The following is a 14,787-nucleotide window of genomic DNA, read 5'->3' on the forward strand; positions in this document are numbered from 1 at the left end:
AAAGAGGCATTATATAAAATTTGGGAAAGGAAGTACACAACCTATTTATAGCCTATGCCTCAAATCCATTTACAGCTTTCCTCTATTTAACACTAGAGCAGCTTGTAGGTTTAGAAATTTCTGTATTTCCCACATTGTAAACAGAGTATTCTTGCTCCTTACAAGAGTTATGTTTAAATCTTATAAGTGTATGTTTATGTTGGATGCGTGAAGGATAGTATGCTCTCTGGCTAAAATGTAACACTTTGTATTCTTTTATCCTACCCCTAGAAAAAAATCTGCATAAGGGGGAATTCCATTGGGAGCGATGCAAAAAACCTTGCATACCTTGCACCCAATTTTGGATTACTGCAGGTATGCACTCTCCCAATATCCACAGTATGTAGTTTAAGAAAAAAGTGGTTGTGGGGGTTTTAGCTCTGAAAATCCCACGGCGTAAGTTGTAAAAATAGAAAAGATAGTCACTCCAGTGGTGATAGTGATCTCCAGTGGTCTCTGCGTCTCCCTTTGGTCTCCCCTCCATCTTTGCACTGGGCTGCTGGGAGATGTAATTCTCCAAGCCGTTGCCTGGCTCCCGATGTTGGATGCAGAAGACACCGCTTCTGAAGGTGAATAAGGTGAGTAATTACTCCCATTGCTTAATTAGTCTTTGGGGTGGGGTGGTGTCGCCAGGGTGCAAGAGCAAGTCCCGGTGATTTTTCCTAAGCTGAACGATTTTAATAAAAATCAGACTTGCTCTGGATGTCTTTCTAGAAATCAATGCGTTCCATTTTCAGCCCTGTAATTGAATTGGAAAACCCTGCGGCGGTGGGAAAAACCGTGGGTTTTCAATTGAATTCCTCTTAGTGTTTGATTAGGTAATAACCACAGGCTCAATGATTAGTGATGCATTCAGAGACCCCCCCCAAAAAAAGGTACAGGTTTTTATATTGCATAGATAAATTTAGCATATAAAATGTAATTGCAAAAACACATCTTCTCATCTCCCATAGTAATCCGGTCTGTACAAAAATAAAATAATCTGCGTTATGTATAGACCCCTGATATGGGATGAATTACCACTGTATCACTGAAGTCTATTGACATTGATCGCTGCTCTTAGAAGCTCTCGCAGCAAAATCTACGACCATATACTCACATGCTGGGGGGTCACCCAGCACAGGGCAAGGCCGTCCAGCATGTTAAGTGCCGTCCTGCAAAGCGATCGCATAGAATAGATGTTGACGCCTGCCTCTGGACACCAGTCGCCTGTCAATCGCCATACGATCGCATCCTTCTGCATGGTGAAGGGCTCTGCATGCGCACTATGGCCGGTGCCATAGTGAAAATAAAAACTCTGTTTCAACTGCAGGGACTAAGGAGCCAGAACAATGATTGGACTCAGTGAGCAGGAATCATTGTGAGCTTTGCCTCATACTGTTTGGTCAGACACATACATTTGTCGTAAATAAAGTGGGTGTGAAACAGGCCTTATTAACCCATGGCCGGCTCCCTAAGCTTTCAGGTATTTCGGGCCCCCTCACTGTGCATCTCTGTGCCAAATTCACAGGCAGATGTTTGGGAAGCAGAGCTTATGCCATCATATACACTTTCTGTATTCACACCGATACTGATACCCTGTTGAAATAAAGTCTGTAGACCTCTTTTCTTACAGCGCAATTGTTCTTCCTTTCTTTGCTCTTAAGATTTGCGCTTGTACATGTTGGCTGACATTTTTTCTTTGTAAAATTGTATAAATAATTGCTGTTTTGAAGGGCCCCTAGTCCCTGCAGGGCCTCTAGGCTTCAGCCTAGTCAGTCTTATGGATGCCTAGTTGGCCCTGGGTGTGAATGCAGTGTCCCTATGGACGCGCCCGCTGCATGCGAATGCGTCCATCTGTAATTAAGGCCATTTGTCCAGTGATAAGGAGAATGTTTTGTTAGTGTGGAGTTATTTATATTGTAGAAGGGCTCCCTCTATTGGTGACATGGCTCACTACTGCATGTTCAGTTACAGAGCTAAAATTAAACAATGGACAACGAACTTCAAATGTTGAATGCTTTTTAACATTGCCTTTTGCTATTTCAGTTTATGTAAATTTTATTTATTGTGTAATGTTTAGAAATGATGCAGTATTGTGCAAATACATACACTGAGACAAATATGGAATTGAAAAATATAAAAAATTAAAGTGGCTTTAAATGTGTGTGATATACCAGCCTATTAAATTAGGAACTAATGACATCACAGACATGTTTCATGATCAAATCTTCATAAGACATTGGTGAATGAATAGGTTGTATGCCAAATGATATCAATCATTCCATGAAAGTGGATTTATCAACTCCCTTTCATAGTAAATATGTATGTTTCTGTCACTATTTGCTACAAGCAGATGAAATATCCCCAAAGCCAACTATTTGCGACTACCTAATGTATTACATAATGGCTGACGGGTTTTTGTATCTCTTGGTGCAGGTTTGAGAAAGGACGAATCTACACCTTTATCGGTGAGGTGGTGGTCTCTGTGAACCCCTACAAGAGCCTCTCAATCTATGGGAAGGATACGATAGAACAGTATAAAGGAAGGGAACTGTATGAGAGACCCCCGCATCTGTTTTCCATTGCAGATGCTGCATACAAGGCCATGAAGAGACGTTGCAAAGACACATGTATAATGATATCAGGTATTATTGCATCTGTAGTTGCCGCGACAGGGGTGGCATGTGCCTGTGGTGCCGGATTTGAGGGGTTGACTGTACCTAGCAGAGAGGAATGGGTGGCGGCAGGGCCCATGTCTGGCAAAACCCACTCGGCAAAGTGTGCAAAGCAGGGAGGCAGCAGGTAGGAGAAGCGCCCTACCCACTCCGCTAGCCTGCTGAGTCCCTTGCTGTTGCCACTGCGCCTGTCAAACTGTTCCCATTCATTGGCATGCAGCGGGCACTCTGAAGCGCTGCTCTCCAGTCTCAGTCCACCGCAACTGTTGCTGATTCCCCAGGCCACACCAAACTACTACTTTGCCCCAGGTGACAAAAATCCTAGTTTCGGCCTTGGTCGCCCCCTACGATTTATTTACCCATCTTTTTAAGTCTACTTGTTTTTTTTAACCCACTCCAATTTCCTGCTATCCCAAACCTTCTCTCACCTCACCCCACCTCTCTGTCTGTACTGCTTGTGCTATATCCTTCCTGCTAATAATTTTGTTTTGTATATTGCAGGGGAGAGTGGAGCTGGGAAGACTGAAGCCAGTAAATACATAATGCAGTACATAGCCGCCATCACCAACCCCAGCCAGCGAGCGGAGGTCGAGAGGTGAGTTTTGTCTAAGGTTGTATTTCTGGGCTTACTCCATATAAATAATAGCACTGAAAATATAAACTCTGTTTGAACTGCAGGGACTAATGAGCCAGAACAATGATTGGACCCAGTGAGCAAGAATCAGTGTGAGCTTTGCCTCATACTGTTGGGTCAGACACATACATATGTCATAAATAAAGTGGGTGTGAAACGGGCCGTATTAACCCATGGCCGAGCCCCCAAGCTTTCAGGTGTTTCGGACCCCCTCACTGTGCATCTCTGTGCCAAATTCACAGGCAGACGTTTGGGAAGCAGAGCTTATGCAATCATATACACTTTCTGTATTCACACCGATACTGATACCCGGTTGAAATAGTCTGTAGACCTCTTTTCTTACAGCGCAATTGTTCTTCCTTTCTTTGCTCTTATCAACATGACTTGTGCTTGTACATGTTGGCTGCCATTTTTTCTTTGTTAAATTGTATAAATTGCTGTTTTGAAGGGACCCTAGTCCCTGCGTCGTTCAGGCACCCCCGGGGAGGAGGGGTTAGGGTAAGGCACCACCGGGGAAGGGTGGGGTGAGGGTTAGGGTTAGGTTTCAAGGGAGAGGAGGGTTAGGTTTAGGCTGCGGGGAGGGAGGGTTAGGGTTAGAGGGACATTGTGGGAAGGTAAGTATACTTACCTTCCACTGTTGGAATTCTGATCATCGGATGCCGCTGTCAGTATCCCATCAGCCGGCATTTCAATCCAAACCCATCAATGTGACATAGCCATTGTCCGTATACACTTTTACAGGGTGAAGAATATGCTCCTTAAGTCAAATTGTGTATTGGAGGCATTTGGCAATGCCAAGACTAACAGAAATGACAACTCCAGCCGGTTTGGAAAATACATGGATATTAACTTTGACTTCAAAGGAGATCCCATTGGAGGGCACATCAGTAATTATCTATTGGAAAAGGTGAGAGTCACTGAATAAGGAAAGCAATAGATTATAATATTGTATGTATTCTCTTTCTCTTTTAATATTTGTTTACAGGCTAACCACTATTAAAGTGTAATTGCATTGAAATATTATTCACAAACCCCCCTACTAACAGGATGGTGCAACTCCCATGTCAGAGGCAGGATTCTGGAGAACAATCCCCAAATACTGATTTGCCTTTACTGACAACCTAGAATTAATTTCCAGTAATCTAACAACTAGTTAGAGTCACACAGGCATTGGTGCATTATAGGTACAGCTCGGTACAGGCTTTGTCTGTCGCGATAACAGCATAGCGCGCTATATATATATATATATATAGGTAGCGCTATGTTGTTATCCTTTATTTATATGGCGCCACAAGGGATCCGCAGCACCCATTACACAGTACATAATCAAATAAACAAACAACAAAACAGCACTTACAGTTCAAGACAACATAGGACAGGTATAGGAAACTTGGGGTTAGGTGCCATCAAAGGGAGTATGGAGTATAAGATAGTGTAAGTAAGAAAAGGAAAGGCACATGAGGAAAGAAGTCCCCTAAATATATATATATGTGTGTGTGTGTGTATATATATATATATATATATATATATATATATATATATAGCACTTAATTGGATAGCACAGTATGACACACATTTATTTTACAGCAATAATACATTAAATATGTCTGTAGTATTAGCTGACAACTCTTAAATTGTACACTGTAGTCTTTGGTAATTTGTTAGTCACATTTAGCTGAACAGTATTTAAGCTTTTGAGATGCGTTATTCTTTTTTTTTTTTTAAGGGCTAGAATACTGCTGACCTACACAATAAAGAACGCCACTCAAAAGTTTTTCTTTGTGTGTGTGTGTATATATATATATATATATATATATATATATAATATTTTTTTTTTTTTTAAATGACAACTTCAGTATGTTGATGACACTCTGACAGCAATATCACACAAATGGGAAGTGAATGATACCACTGATTAATAGTGAATGTATTTTCTGTCCCTTTACCCAGTCTCGGGTCATTGTTCAACAATTAGGAGAGAGGAATTTCCACTCCTTCTATCAGGTTAGTTATGTTTGTTGGATTTTAAGGAATACTTTATTTCCTATGCAAAAAAATGTTGTCTCTCATGTTCTCCCTTCTTTAGACACCAAGGGATAGATTTACTAAAGCTTCTAAAACAGACCAATTTTTGTGTTGCTCATAGCAACCATTTACATTTTCTTTATCCTTTTCTAGAATGCAATAGAGAAATGTTAGCAAGAATCAGATTAGTTACTAATGGCAGCGCCACAGCTTGTCTATTTTAGAAGCTTTAGTAAATGCCACCAACTCTCTTATTCTCAGTCTTGAAATTGCTTTTACACCTGTTCAAATACAAAATGACTACAGTATAACTGTTTCTTACTTATCTTAAAGCTGTAACTGGAAAAATAGTTAAAGCTGAGACAAAAACTATTTAAAAAGTAAAAAAAAACACACACCGCCTTCTAATTTGGCTGCAGGCAGTGGCCAGTGGAAAGCCGGCAGCACATGCTCTTGCGTCATAGGGGCCGAGGCAAAAGACATTCCAGCTGAGGATGATCACACAGTGACAAGGGGCTGATTACTTTTGTTTTAACTGAACTCTTACTAGCACTAGGTTTTTTTACTAGTTAGCAATACTGCAACGATTGCATCCCCGTGGACATTACTGTAACCGATGGGCCTCTTGGGGGGAATACAGTAACTAGTGGACAGAACTGCTGCAATAGATGGCATCTCATTGTGCATTACTACAATTGATGGTCCTCTTTCAGAGAACTACTTCTGCTGATGGGTTTTATTACTACTAAGCATCTAACTGAGCAGTACTACTGCTTGAAAACGTATTAGTCATTAAGAGCAATTATCTCTGTCATATTTGACCTCGCTGAATACTAGAACTGGCATATTTTGAGACATTATCAGGCATATTAGTGATTGCTGGGCATAAACACTGAAATGAATAGTACTTTTATATGTTGCAGGATTTTGGCATCCCGTTCGACGGTATTTCATACCGGACCCATTTTTCCTGCCATGATATCTTGTTGGGAGTGTATTATATTTTCTATTTTGCTGGGTGTTATTATAGAAACATAGATTTGTTGGCAGATAAGAACCACTTGGCCCATCTAGTCTGCCCCTTTTTTTTTTTTAAATATTATTTTTTATCTCTAACCTTATTTGATCCTTATTTCTTTGTAAGGATATCCTTATGTCTATCCCATGCATGTTTAAATTGCTCTACTGTCTTAGCCTCTACCACCTCTGATGGGAGGCTATTCCACTTGTCCACTAAGTTTACTACAGTTTGCTTGGCATTAGCTCTGCCATAAAATATTTGAAAAATATGACATTTCATCTAGTCACTGTCACTGGTATATACAGTAATAGCTTCATAAGGGATGTAGTTATGTGACCGGCACTCACAATAGCGGCACCTACATCCCGCCCCCTCAAAATCCCTACAGTCGGCATGCCAACTAACAGGGACTATTCCCACTCGTACTGTAGGTGTCCAGTTATTTCAACTGGCCCCTTTCAGACTGCGATGCAGCCAGGGTTGCTACAAGTTCACGTGCAATAACCTGGGTTATTGCTCACAGTCTGAAAGTGGTATGACTCTCAAAATCTAGATCAATGTTTGAGAGCCAAACCATCTTGAAAAAATATGACTATGGGTCGCCAAGATTTTATAAGCCGAAAAGACACGGCAAGACATTTATCTTTAGCCCCCAAAATCCTTGGACCTGCTGTCTGTGAAGTCATTTGTTCCTAATAAATTGATGATAGGAATGTTAGTTCAGTCCCCAATATGACTAAGAGTAGGCCTTGGGTGCACTTCAATAAAATTGATACCAGGGGCAAAATTTATTATAGTTCAATTTTCATTTAGAAGGGATTTTGACATTTTATTTTCATTTGATTTCCATTCGATTTTGTTTGACGTTATTTACTAAAGACAAAATCAAATGTCAAATCGATTCTAAAGCCAAATTCAAACCACATCCCAATAGAAATCGAATTTCTAAAAAATACTGATGTTTTCCCATAGTCCAATATAGAATCCCCTCATTTACTAAAGTTTAATTTGAAATATAACTAAATCGAACTCAAAATTGAACTTGAAATCCCCAACTGAATAGAATGAAGTTAGACATTCCTTTTGAGCTTCTAAACACCATTCTATTGCTAGGAAATTGATTGTAATGACTTTTTAAGTACACAAATGCATGTGAAGGAGTGTGAATGTAGGAATAATAGCTGTCCAAGGTTATGGTATGTTGTACACCTACCTGCAGTAAGCAAATTACCACCTGACTGAGAGACCCCAGGAGCAATAATCAGAGCAACATCAGCAGTTTCATGAGTTGAGTACTGCACATTTTTATACCAATGGGCATCATACCTAGTCCATGAATGTGCAATAGACAGCAGTGTAGCACAATGTCTCACACTTTTGTTGGTTGATATTATGAAACTTAAATTCATGAATGTTGTAACTGGTTATCCTGGTTTGTGCTATGGTGTCTACATCCTCAGCAAATCATCCCTGCCTGCAAAATTTGAGGTGTCAAATGCCAAAGGGATGGTTGTTGGATAAGTTACCTATACATATAGTCACCCAAACCATGACAGAAAGCACCTTTTGGTCTATTAAAAATAGATCATTTGGGAGGCATATTATTATATTATTTGGCAAAAGTGTCCAATATTGTGGTCTGCTGCCGTCTGTTACATAATCACACATTAAATAAACCACTCCCCCCAAATTATACAATATACAGGGAGCAGGCAGAGGTTTTGTTACCAACAACTGAATATGTGAGCACAGAAAGTGAAAGGCAGACCGGAAGGCAGATTAGGGCTAAGCTTATTGCCAACTATTTCTGCTGTATTTAAAAAAACAACAACAACCCACAATCAGTTAGGTTTTCATGTATAAAACTGTGTAAAAAGAGAGCTTCCCCTTTTAATTAGTGTGCATGTGATACATTTGGACCAATAGGAAACAATGAGGAAGTTCTGTTTTTGCATTCGATTTTGCTGGGGATTTTAATGGGGATTTGAAGTTCAATTTTGGAAGGGATTTCAAAATCTTAACCCCAAATCCCTTCTAAACATTGACAATGCTAAATTCCTTTGTCGTATAAACAACCCTTTATGAAGCTAAGAACACTGTACGCTGTTTACTTAAGAAATACCGTAATGGTACGCTAGTTGCGTAACGATCGCTCAGCCGTAGGCGAGACGCTCAAGCGTCACGTTCGCTCACGGCCCAGGGATCACAGGACACGTTATTGGCTATGACTAGAGTAATGATTCGCTATGGCGTAGCTTACGCTCGAGACCACGAGGAGGTCACCAGCGGTGCAGACGCTCACAACGCTATACCTTAATGTTTAAACCTTATACCAAAGAAATACAAAGAATACCTTAATGTGAGTACAGGGTGTAAGTGCAACCTTGTGTAACCTGACTAACTACAAAGCTGCTTGAGCGTCACCGACGCTCAAGTGAACACTTAACACTATAGAGAATACACAGATACTGGTTTAGGTTCCAAAGCCTATTAACTGTATTATATCTAATATACTTGTAAAAAGGGGATAACAGTACAAATGATACACTACAATATAACAGAGACTTCCTAACCACAGAACTAAACAATAAATACAAAAAGACAATACTACACTGACCTAAATGCAATACAATACAATACTATCTAATACAATACAATACTAGCCTAGTCTAGGGGAGATATGAGAGAACAGAACAGAGAGAGAGAGAGAGAGAGAGAGAGAGAGAGAGAGAGAGAGATTGGCTCACAGAAAGACAATGATAACGGAGAGAAACTTACGCACAAAGGGTATGATCGCCTGCGCCTCGATATCCAGCTCCCGGCTATCAGCAGATAACCGTTGATGAGAGAGTGAGAGCTGGATGTGGTCGGCCTGCCTATTTATGCCCCACACACAATGCAATCTCCTGGTCCTACAATCCCATTGTCCATTGGCCGAAGGAATTCGGCCCTGCATCATAACAAAAGGTCATAGGGTGATTCATACAGGTGGGCTGTGACGATTTCCAACAGCTCAGGTGGGTGGGAAACTGGGTTTCCCGCCGCATACCTGAGTATGTGTAATTAATAGAAATGGACATAAACTTCTTATGTCCATAACTATTCGCACGAGCGATTAATACGCTCCAAACCAACACCGGAATATTGCTAATTAAATACTCTTCCGATGGGTACCAAACACTGCTGTATGATTCCTGTTAGACCCTTCGTACGATATAAAGAGGGATTCCTCAGCTCTGGGACATTGTATTTTAACCAAACTTTCAGAATCTATCAAAGGGACCATGATCTATAAACTACATTAATTGTGAAAATATGTAACGAATGAGTCGCACGCTACGACTATATAAACTCTACCGTAAATGCGCATACCGCGCCTGCGAGTGCACGCTATTGCGGGTATGCGCCTCCACGGGAGAGCGTACGCACGCGCAGCGCGGACCAGTGTGCGGTGCAAATATGGCAACGTGCATTGAGACATTTTTCTGACTTTGACAGTCCACCCTTTGGCAGTCAATAATAACTGCCACAAAACATTTAAGGAGAAAAATGTAAGTCAGGGGTTAATTGATTTCCATGGTTGGGTAGGGGAGAAGAGTGGAGTAGGTGTGAAGAGGGTATGACCTAGTGAGAAAGCAGAAGCATGTGTGTATGAGTCCATGTTTGGAGGGTCATGTATCATCGTGCCGTACGTGTGGTAAATCAAGCTTCGAGGTATTGCGAAGTATACATTTGAATTCCTTCTTATCCTGTGGTACAGGTCTGTGGATGGGCTGTCAAACTTTACCGAGCTCTTTTCGGATTTTGAACAAAATGGGGAGCACATTTTAGTTGATGATACATGAGTGGGGGAGGTATGTGGTTGCTGATATCTGTGCCTGTATTCCCTATCGTCTATGTGTGTCATTACCTGAGGGTTGTAGAGATGAAGATAAAGAACACTTACGAAAAATGCAATGATATTCTATGTCAGGGAAATGTACATCTGTTGTTGAAGTTGTGTTCGGTATCTGTTGAGAGTCGTCTTCTTTGCGCTGTTTTGCTCCTTAGGCATGAGCAACAAGCTTTGTCAGTGCCATCAGATTTACAAAAATGTTGGGCTAGCGTGAGTTTAAAAATACTAGGGAAACTGGGGATCCATGGCAAAGTTCATCAAGTGTCCATATGTAAAGTTGTCAAATCTTCTTCTTTGGTCAATCCGTTGTCTGTATACATCTCGTCTCGTCAGCTTCCTCGTCCAAGGGGGTCTTTGTATCTTGGAGAAAAGCAGAAAAACAGGTGAAAGAAACGGACCGTATAATCGCATTTTCATCACATCCTGGTTTCTATCATTGGGTCATAAATCAAATCCAGGTTAATTATGGTTTCCTCACTCCTCAAGCTCATCACTTTTGTACTTTGTTTGCACCTCATTAAAGCCTGCCCGCATCTAAATATCAATCCAATCGATATAACGACACCCAAGATACATAGTAGAAACTTTCCAACATCCATTATGACTCCTTGAGCCCACTCTCCCAAACCGGAGAACCAATTTCGCGGGTTCAACCATGACACCCAACTAGTCAGCTCATTACCTACAGCAGCAAGGGTGAGATTGTGTTTTCGACGAAATTCCCACTTCAATTGGAGAATATCATCCATCTTTTGGTCTATGACCTCTACCGGGTCCTCGGTGCTGTTCGTGATATACGTGCAACACTTTATGCCGTACTGTGTTGCTAATGTAACACAATATCCGCCTGTTACTGCTGTAAGATAATTAAGAACCATTCTATGCTGTACCAGTTCTGTTTTGTAAGCTTGAAGTTCTCTTCCAGTGTATCTAAACGTGTCATCATACATTTCAGTGATATTATCTAACAAATTGGCGAGTGCGGAAATGTATCTATAATTCATCACTCCCCGAGCGGTACGAGTGAAATCTAACGCTACCAGAACCTGAATCCCGGTGGATTCATGGATAAGATCAGAGGCCGGATGCTCTAACCTTTCTGACAGTTGTCTTTTAACTCGGTGCTCGTAATGAGTGTGAGTATAAGGAGCTTGGGCACCACGGTGTATGTCCTTCATTTTGTCATGTGTAACAGTCATCACTTCAGGCAATACTTTTCCAATATAACACAATCCTTCAGAGTTTGGGGCAAGCCACTTGTACGCCTTTCTCCCGCATATGAAATATGCATCATCGGGGAGAACATATGGGACGGAGAAGGACATGATCATGTTACAAACCTTCCAGGTGAAATCTCCTGACCCTAATTCTTCCATCTGCTTAATGCACGTATCGGTTTGTACGATATGTGCACAGTATCCTGGTGATACCTCTCCAACTCTAGTAATCCTATTTCCTAAGGTATATCGATACCGGAAAGATTTTCCTCTACTGGCTATGTGGCGTACGAGCTCTGTATCTGTAGGCATTTTATCTGCTCTGTGTGAAAAGGTCATGGTAAGGTTGCTCCATGACACTTCCCAATTTCCCGGTTTTCTGGGATTGGAGATGTTAAAACATAAGAGGGACCTATCCACATGGTATTGGTGGAGCTTCAAACTAGGAGGGCTGGAGATGTTAAACCTCCGGTCCACCGGTCTCCCACCACTTAGCTCAAGTACCTCCCCTAACGTTAAAGGAAATGGTACTAGCCCTGATTTGCTGTGACCCTGAGGTACTTGAGAGCATACTCAACAATCTGTTTGGTTTAACACGTTACCCACTAAGGAGTGATAGTCACTCAATGGATGCCGGTCTATATGGATATTAAAACTAGATTGGCATTTCTTTATGCATCCATCTTCAACCAGATTATCACAGAGCCTACAGATACAATTTTCTTCAGCTAACAATCCATCACAATTTCTTCTATCGGATCGTTTTCTGATACTCGCCTTTGCTTGTTGGTTTGGTTGATCTTGGAAAACTACGCCTCCATCATCATAATCGGAACCCATTCCAGAACCTCTCTCGACCTCTATGGTACTCTCGCCGGAACAGACTGCTCTGGTCAACATCATGGTTAACATCAAAATCCGGATCACAGTCTCTTGGGGCAAGTCCATCTTTGAGGAGGAAATAGAGAAGAATGAGAAGGGGGAAAAAGAAATTTTAAGGGAGAGGGGCTGGGAAGTGGAGAAAAACAATAAAAGGGAGAAGGGAGTCGACAACTGCTTTCGGTCTTCAAGGCTCAGGTGCCGCCTCAGTCCTCCTGGAACAGACACTCCAGTGATACAACCTCTACCGTCTGTTCCTTATCACGGGACTTCTCTGGATCGGCCACCTTTTTGCAGTGGGATGAATGGACCCAAGTCTCTCTCTCAGCAACCTTCAATGCTGTGGTGCTAGTCAATAAGACCTGGTATGGTCCTTCCCATCTATCAATAAGACAACCTGAGCGTAGAAAATTTCGTATCATTACATAATCCCCAGGTTCAATGTCATGACAATTACTATCTGGTAAATCAGGAATCATCAACTTCAGATTATCATTTTGATTCCTCAACTGCTTACTCATGTTAATCAAGTACTTTACAGTTACTTCATTGTTACATTTCAAATCATCCTGAGGGTGAATCATGACATGCGGTTGTCGACCAAACAAGATTTCAAAAGGGGACAGGTTAAGAGGGGACCTGGGAGTGGTTCTGATGCTATACAAAACAATGGGTAAAGCTTCTGGCCACGTCAATCCTGTCTCTGCCATTACTTTACTCAATTTATTTTTAATAGTGCTGTTCACTCTTTCGACCTTCGCACTCGCCTGTGGACGGTACGGAGTGTGCAGCTTGCTATCAATACCCATCAATTTACACATTCCTTGAAAGACATCACCTGTAAAATGGGTACCCCTATCACTTTCAATGATTCTAGGGATACCATATCTACATACAAATTCCTGCACAATTTTCTTAGCTGTAAACATAGCGGTATTTGTAGCTGCTGGAAAAGCCTCGACCCAATTCGAGAAAACATCTATACAAACAAGTACATATTTCAAATTTCGACATGGGGGCAATTGAATGAAGTCAATTTGTATTACCTGGAAAGGGCCGCCGGCAGGTGGGATATGGGATGGTTCTGTAGGTATTGCTTTTCCAATATTCTTTCTCAGACAGGTAAGGCATGACATTGCTCTTTTACCCGCATGAGAGGAGAATCCTGGGGCGCACCAGTATGCTCTTACCAATTTGCACATCCCCTCCTTGCCTAGATGAGTCAGCCCGTGAGCTGCTTCAGCCAGACATGGAAGGTATGCCCTGGGGGCCACTGGTTTACCATGTCCATCCGTCCAGAGCCCTGAGGACTCCTGGCCATATCCCTTTGCCTTCCAGACTGCTCTTTCCTGTGTGGAGCACAAATTCTGCATCTCACACAACTTTTGTGTGTTGATGGTATTAAATACCATCAACTGTGTGGTGTTTATCCGTGTGGGGGTAGCAGCTGCAAGCTTTGCGGCTTCGTCTGCTCGGCTGTTACCAAGGGATACTGGGTCTTGGCTATATGTATGTGCTTTACATTTGATAACAGCCACTCTGTCGGGTTCCTGTATCGCTGTTAGAAGCCTTTTTATGTGAGCTGCATGCGCTATCGGTGTACCAGCTGCCGTCATGAAATTTCTGAGCCGCCATAGCGCTCCGAAATCATGGACTACCCCGAACGCGTATCTAGAATCGGTGTAGATATTGGCAGACTTACCCTTAGCCAATTCACATGCTCTGGTTAGGGCGACCAGTTCAGCAACCTGGGCTGAGTGAGGTGGGCCTAGCGGTTCCGCTTCTATGGTGTCTTGGTCATCTACGACTGCGTATCCAGTACACAAGTCTCCCGAGTCTGACTGTCTGTGACAACTACCGTCCGTGTAGAACGTGAGTTCTGCATCTTCCAGTGGATTGTCACTGATGTCAGGCCTTGCGGTAAAATTTTGGGTCAAATATTCCATACAATCATGTGTATCTTCCTTTGCATTAAATCCTCCTTCCCCATCACTCTCACCTTCCACCCTTTGTGTCTGACCAGGCACACCTGGGAGAAATGTTGCAGGATTTAATGCGCTGCATCTCCTTATGGTGATGTTTACGGGGGCCATTAATGCCAATTCCCATCTTGTAAACCTTGCAGATGAGACGTGTCTGGTTTGGGCAGAATTCAATAAGGCAGATACCGCATGCGGTGTATGGATTGTGAGGTTGTGGCCTAGCACGACATCTTCGCTTTTCGTCACTAGCAATGCTATCGCCGCAACGCTACGCAAGCATGTGGGGAGGGATCGCGCTACCGTGTCTAGCTGAGCGCTGTAGTATGCAATTGGCCTACTGGCATCACCGTGTTTTTGTGTTAGTACACCTGCTGCGCACCCAGCACTTTCTGTTCCGTATAGTTCAAAGGGTTTCCCATAGTCTGGCATACCTAGTGC

The 14,787-nt window shown here is 42.1% G+C and overlaps 1 protein-coding gene across 5 annotated transcripts in view; it reads left to right on the forward strand.

The window, feature by feature from the left end:
- MYO1D (myosin ID) overlaps positions 1 to 14,787 on the forward strand; it is a 341,746-nt gene that overhangs the window by 233,178 nt on the left and 93,781 nt on the right. For 4 of the 5 annotated variants that reach the window (XM_063959995.1, XM_063959994.1, XM_063959998.1 and 1 more), the window contains 4 exons: positions 2,458 to 2,666; positions 3,198 to 3,291; positions 4,072 to 4,237; positions 5,281 to 5,334. In XM_063959995.1, the coding sequence (XP_063816065.1) occupies positions 2,458 to 2,666; positions 3,198 to 3,291; positions 4,072 to 4,237; positions 5,281 to 5,334 (523 nt within the window). Of the gene's footprint in view, positions 1 to 330; positions 355 to 2,457; positions 2,667 to 3,197; positions 3,292 to 4,071; positions 4,238 to 5,280; positions 5,335 to 14,787 lie in introns of those variants that run through there. The other variant, XM_063959997.1, reaches the window with a different exon arrangement.

This window comes from Pseudophryne corroboree, chromosome 3, assembly GCF_028390025.1.
Source record: "Pseudophryne corroboree isolate aPseCor3 chromosome 3, aPseCor3.hap2, whole genome shotgun sequence".
Classification (NCBI taxonomy): Eukaryota; Metazoa; Chordata; class Amphibia; order Anura; family Myobatrachidae; genus Pseudophryne; species Pseudophryne corroboree.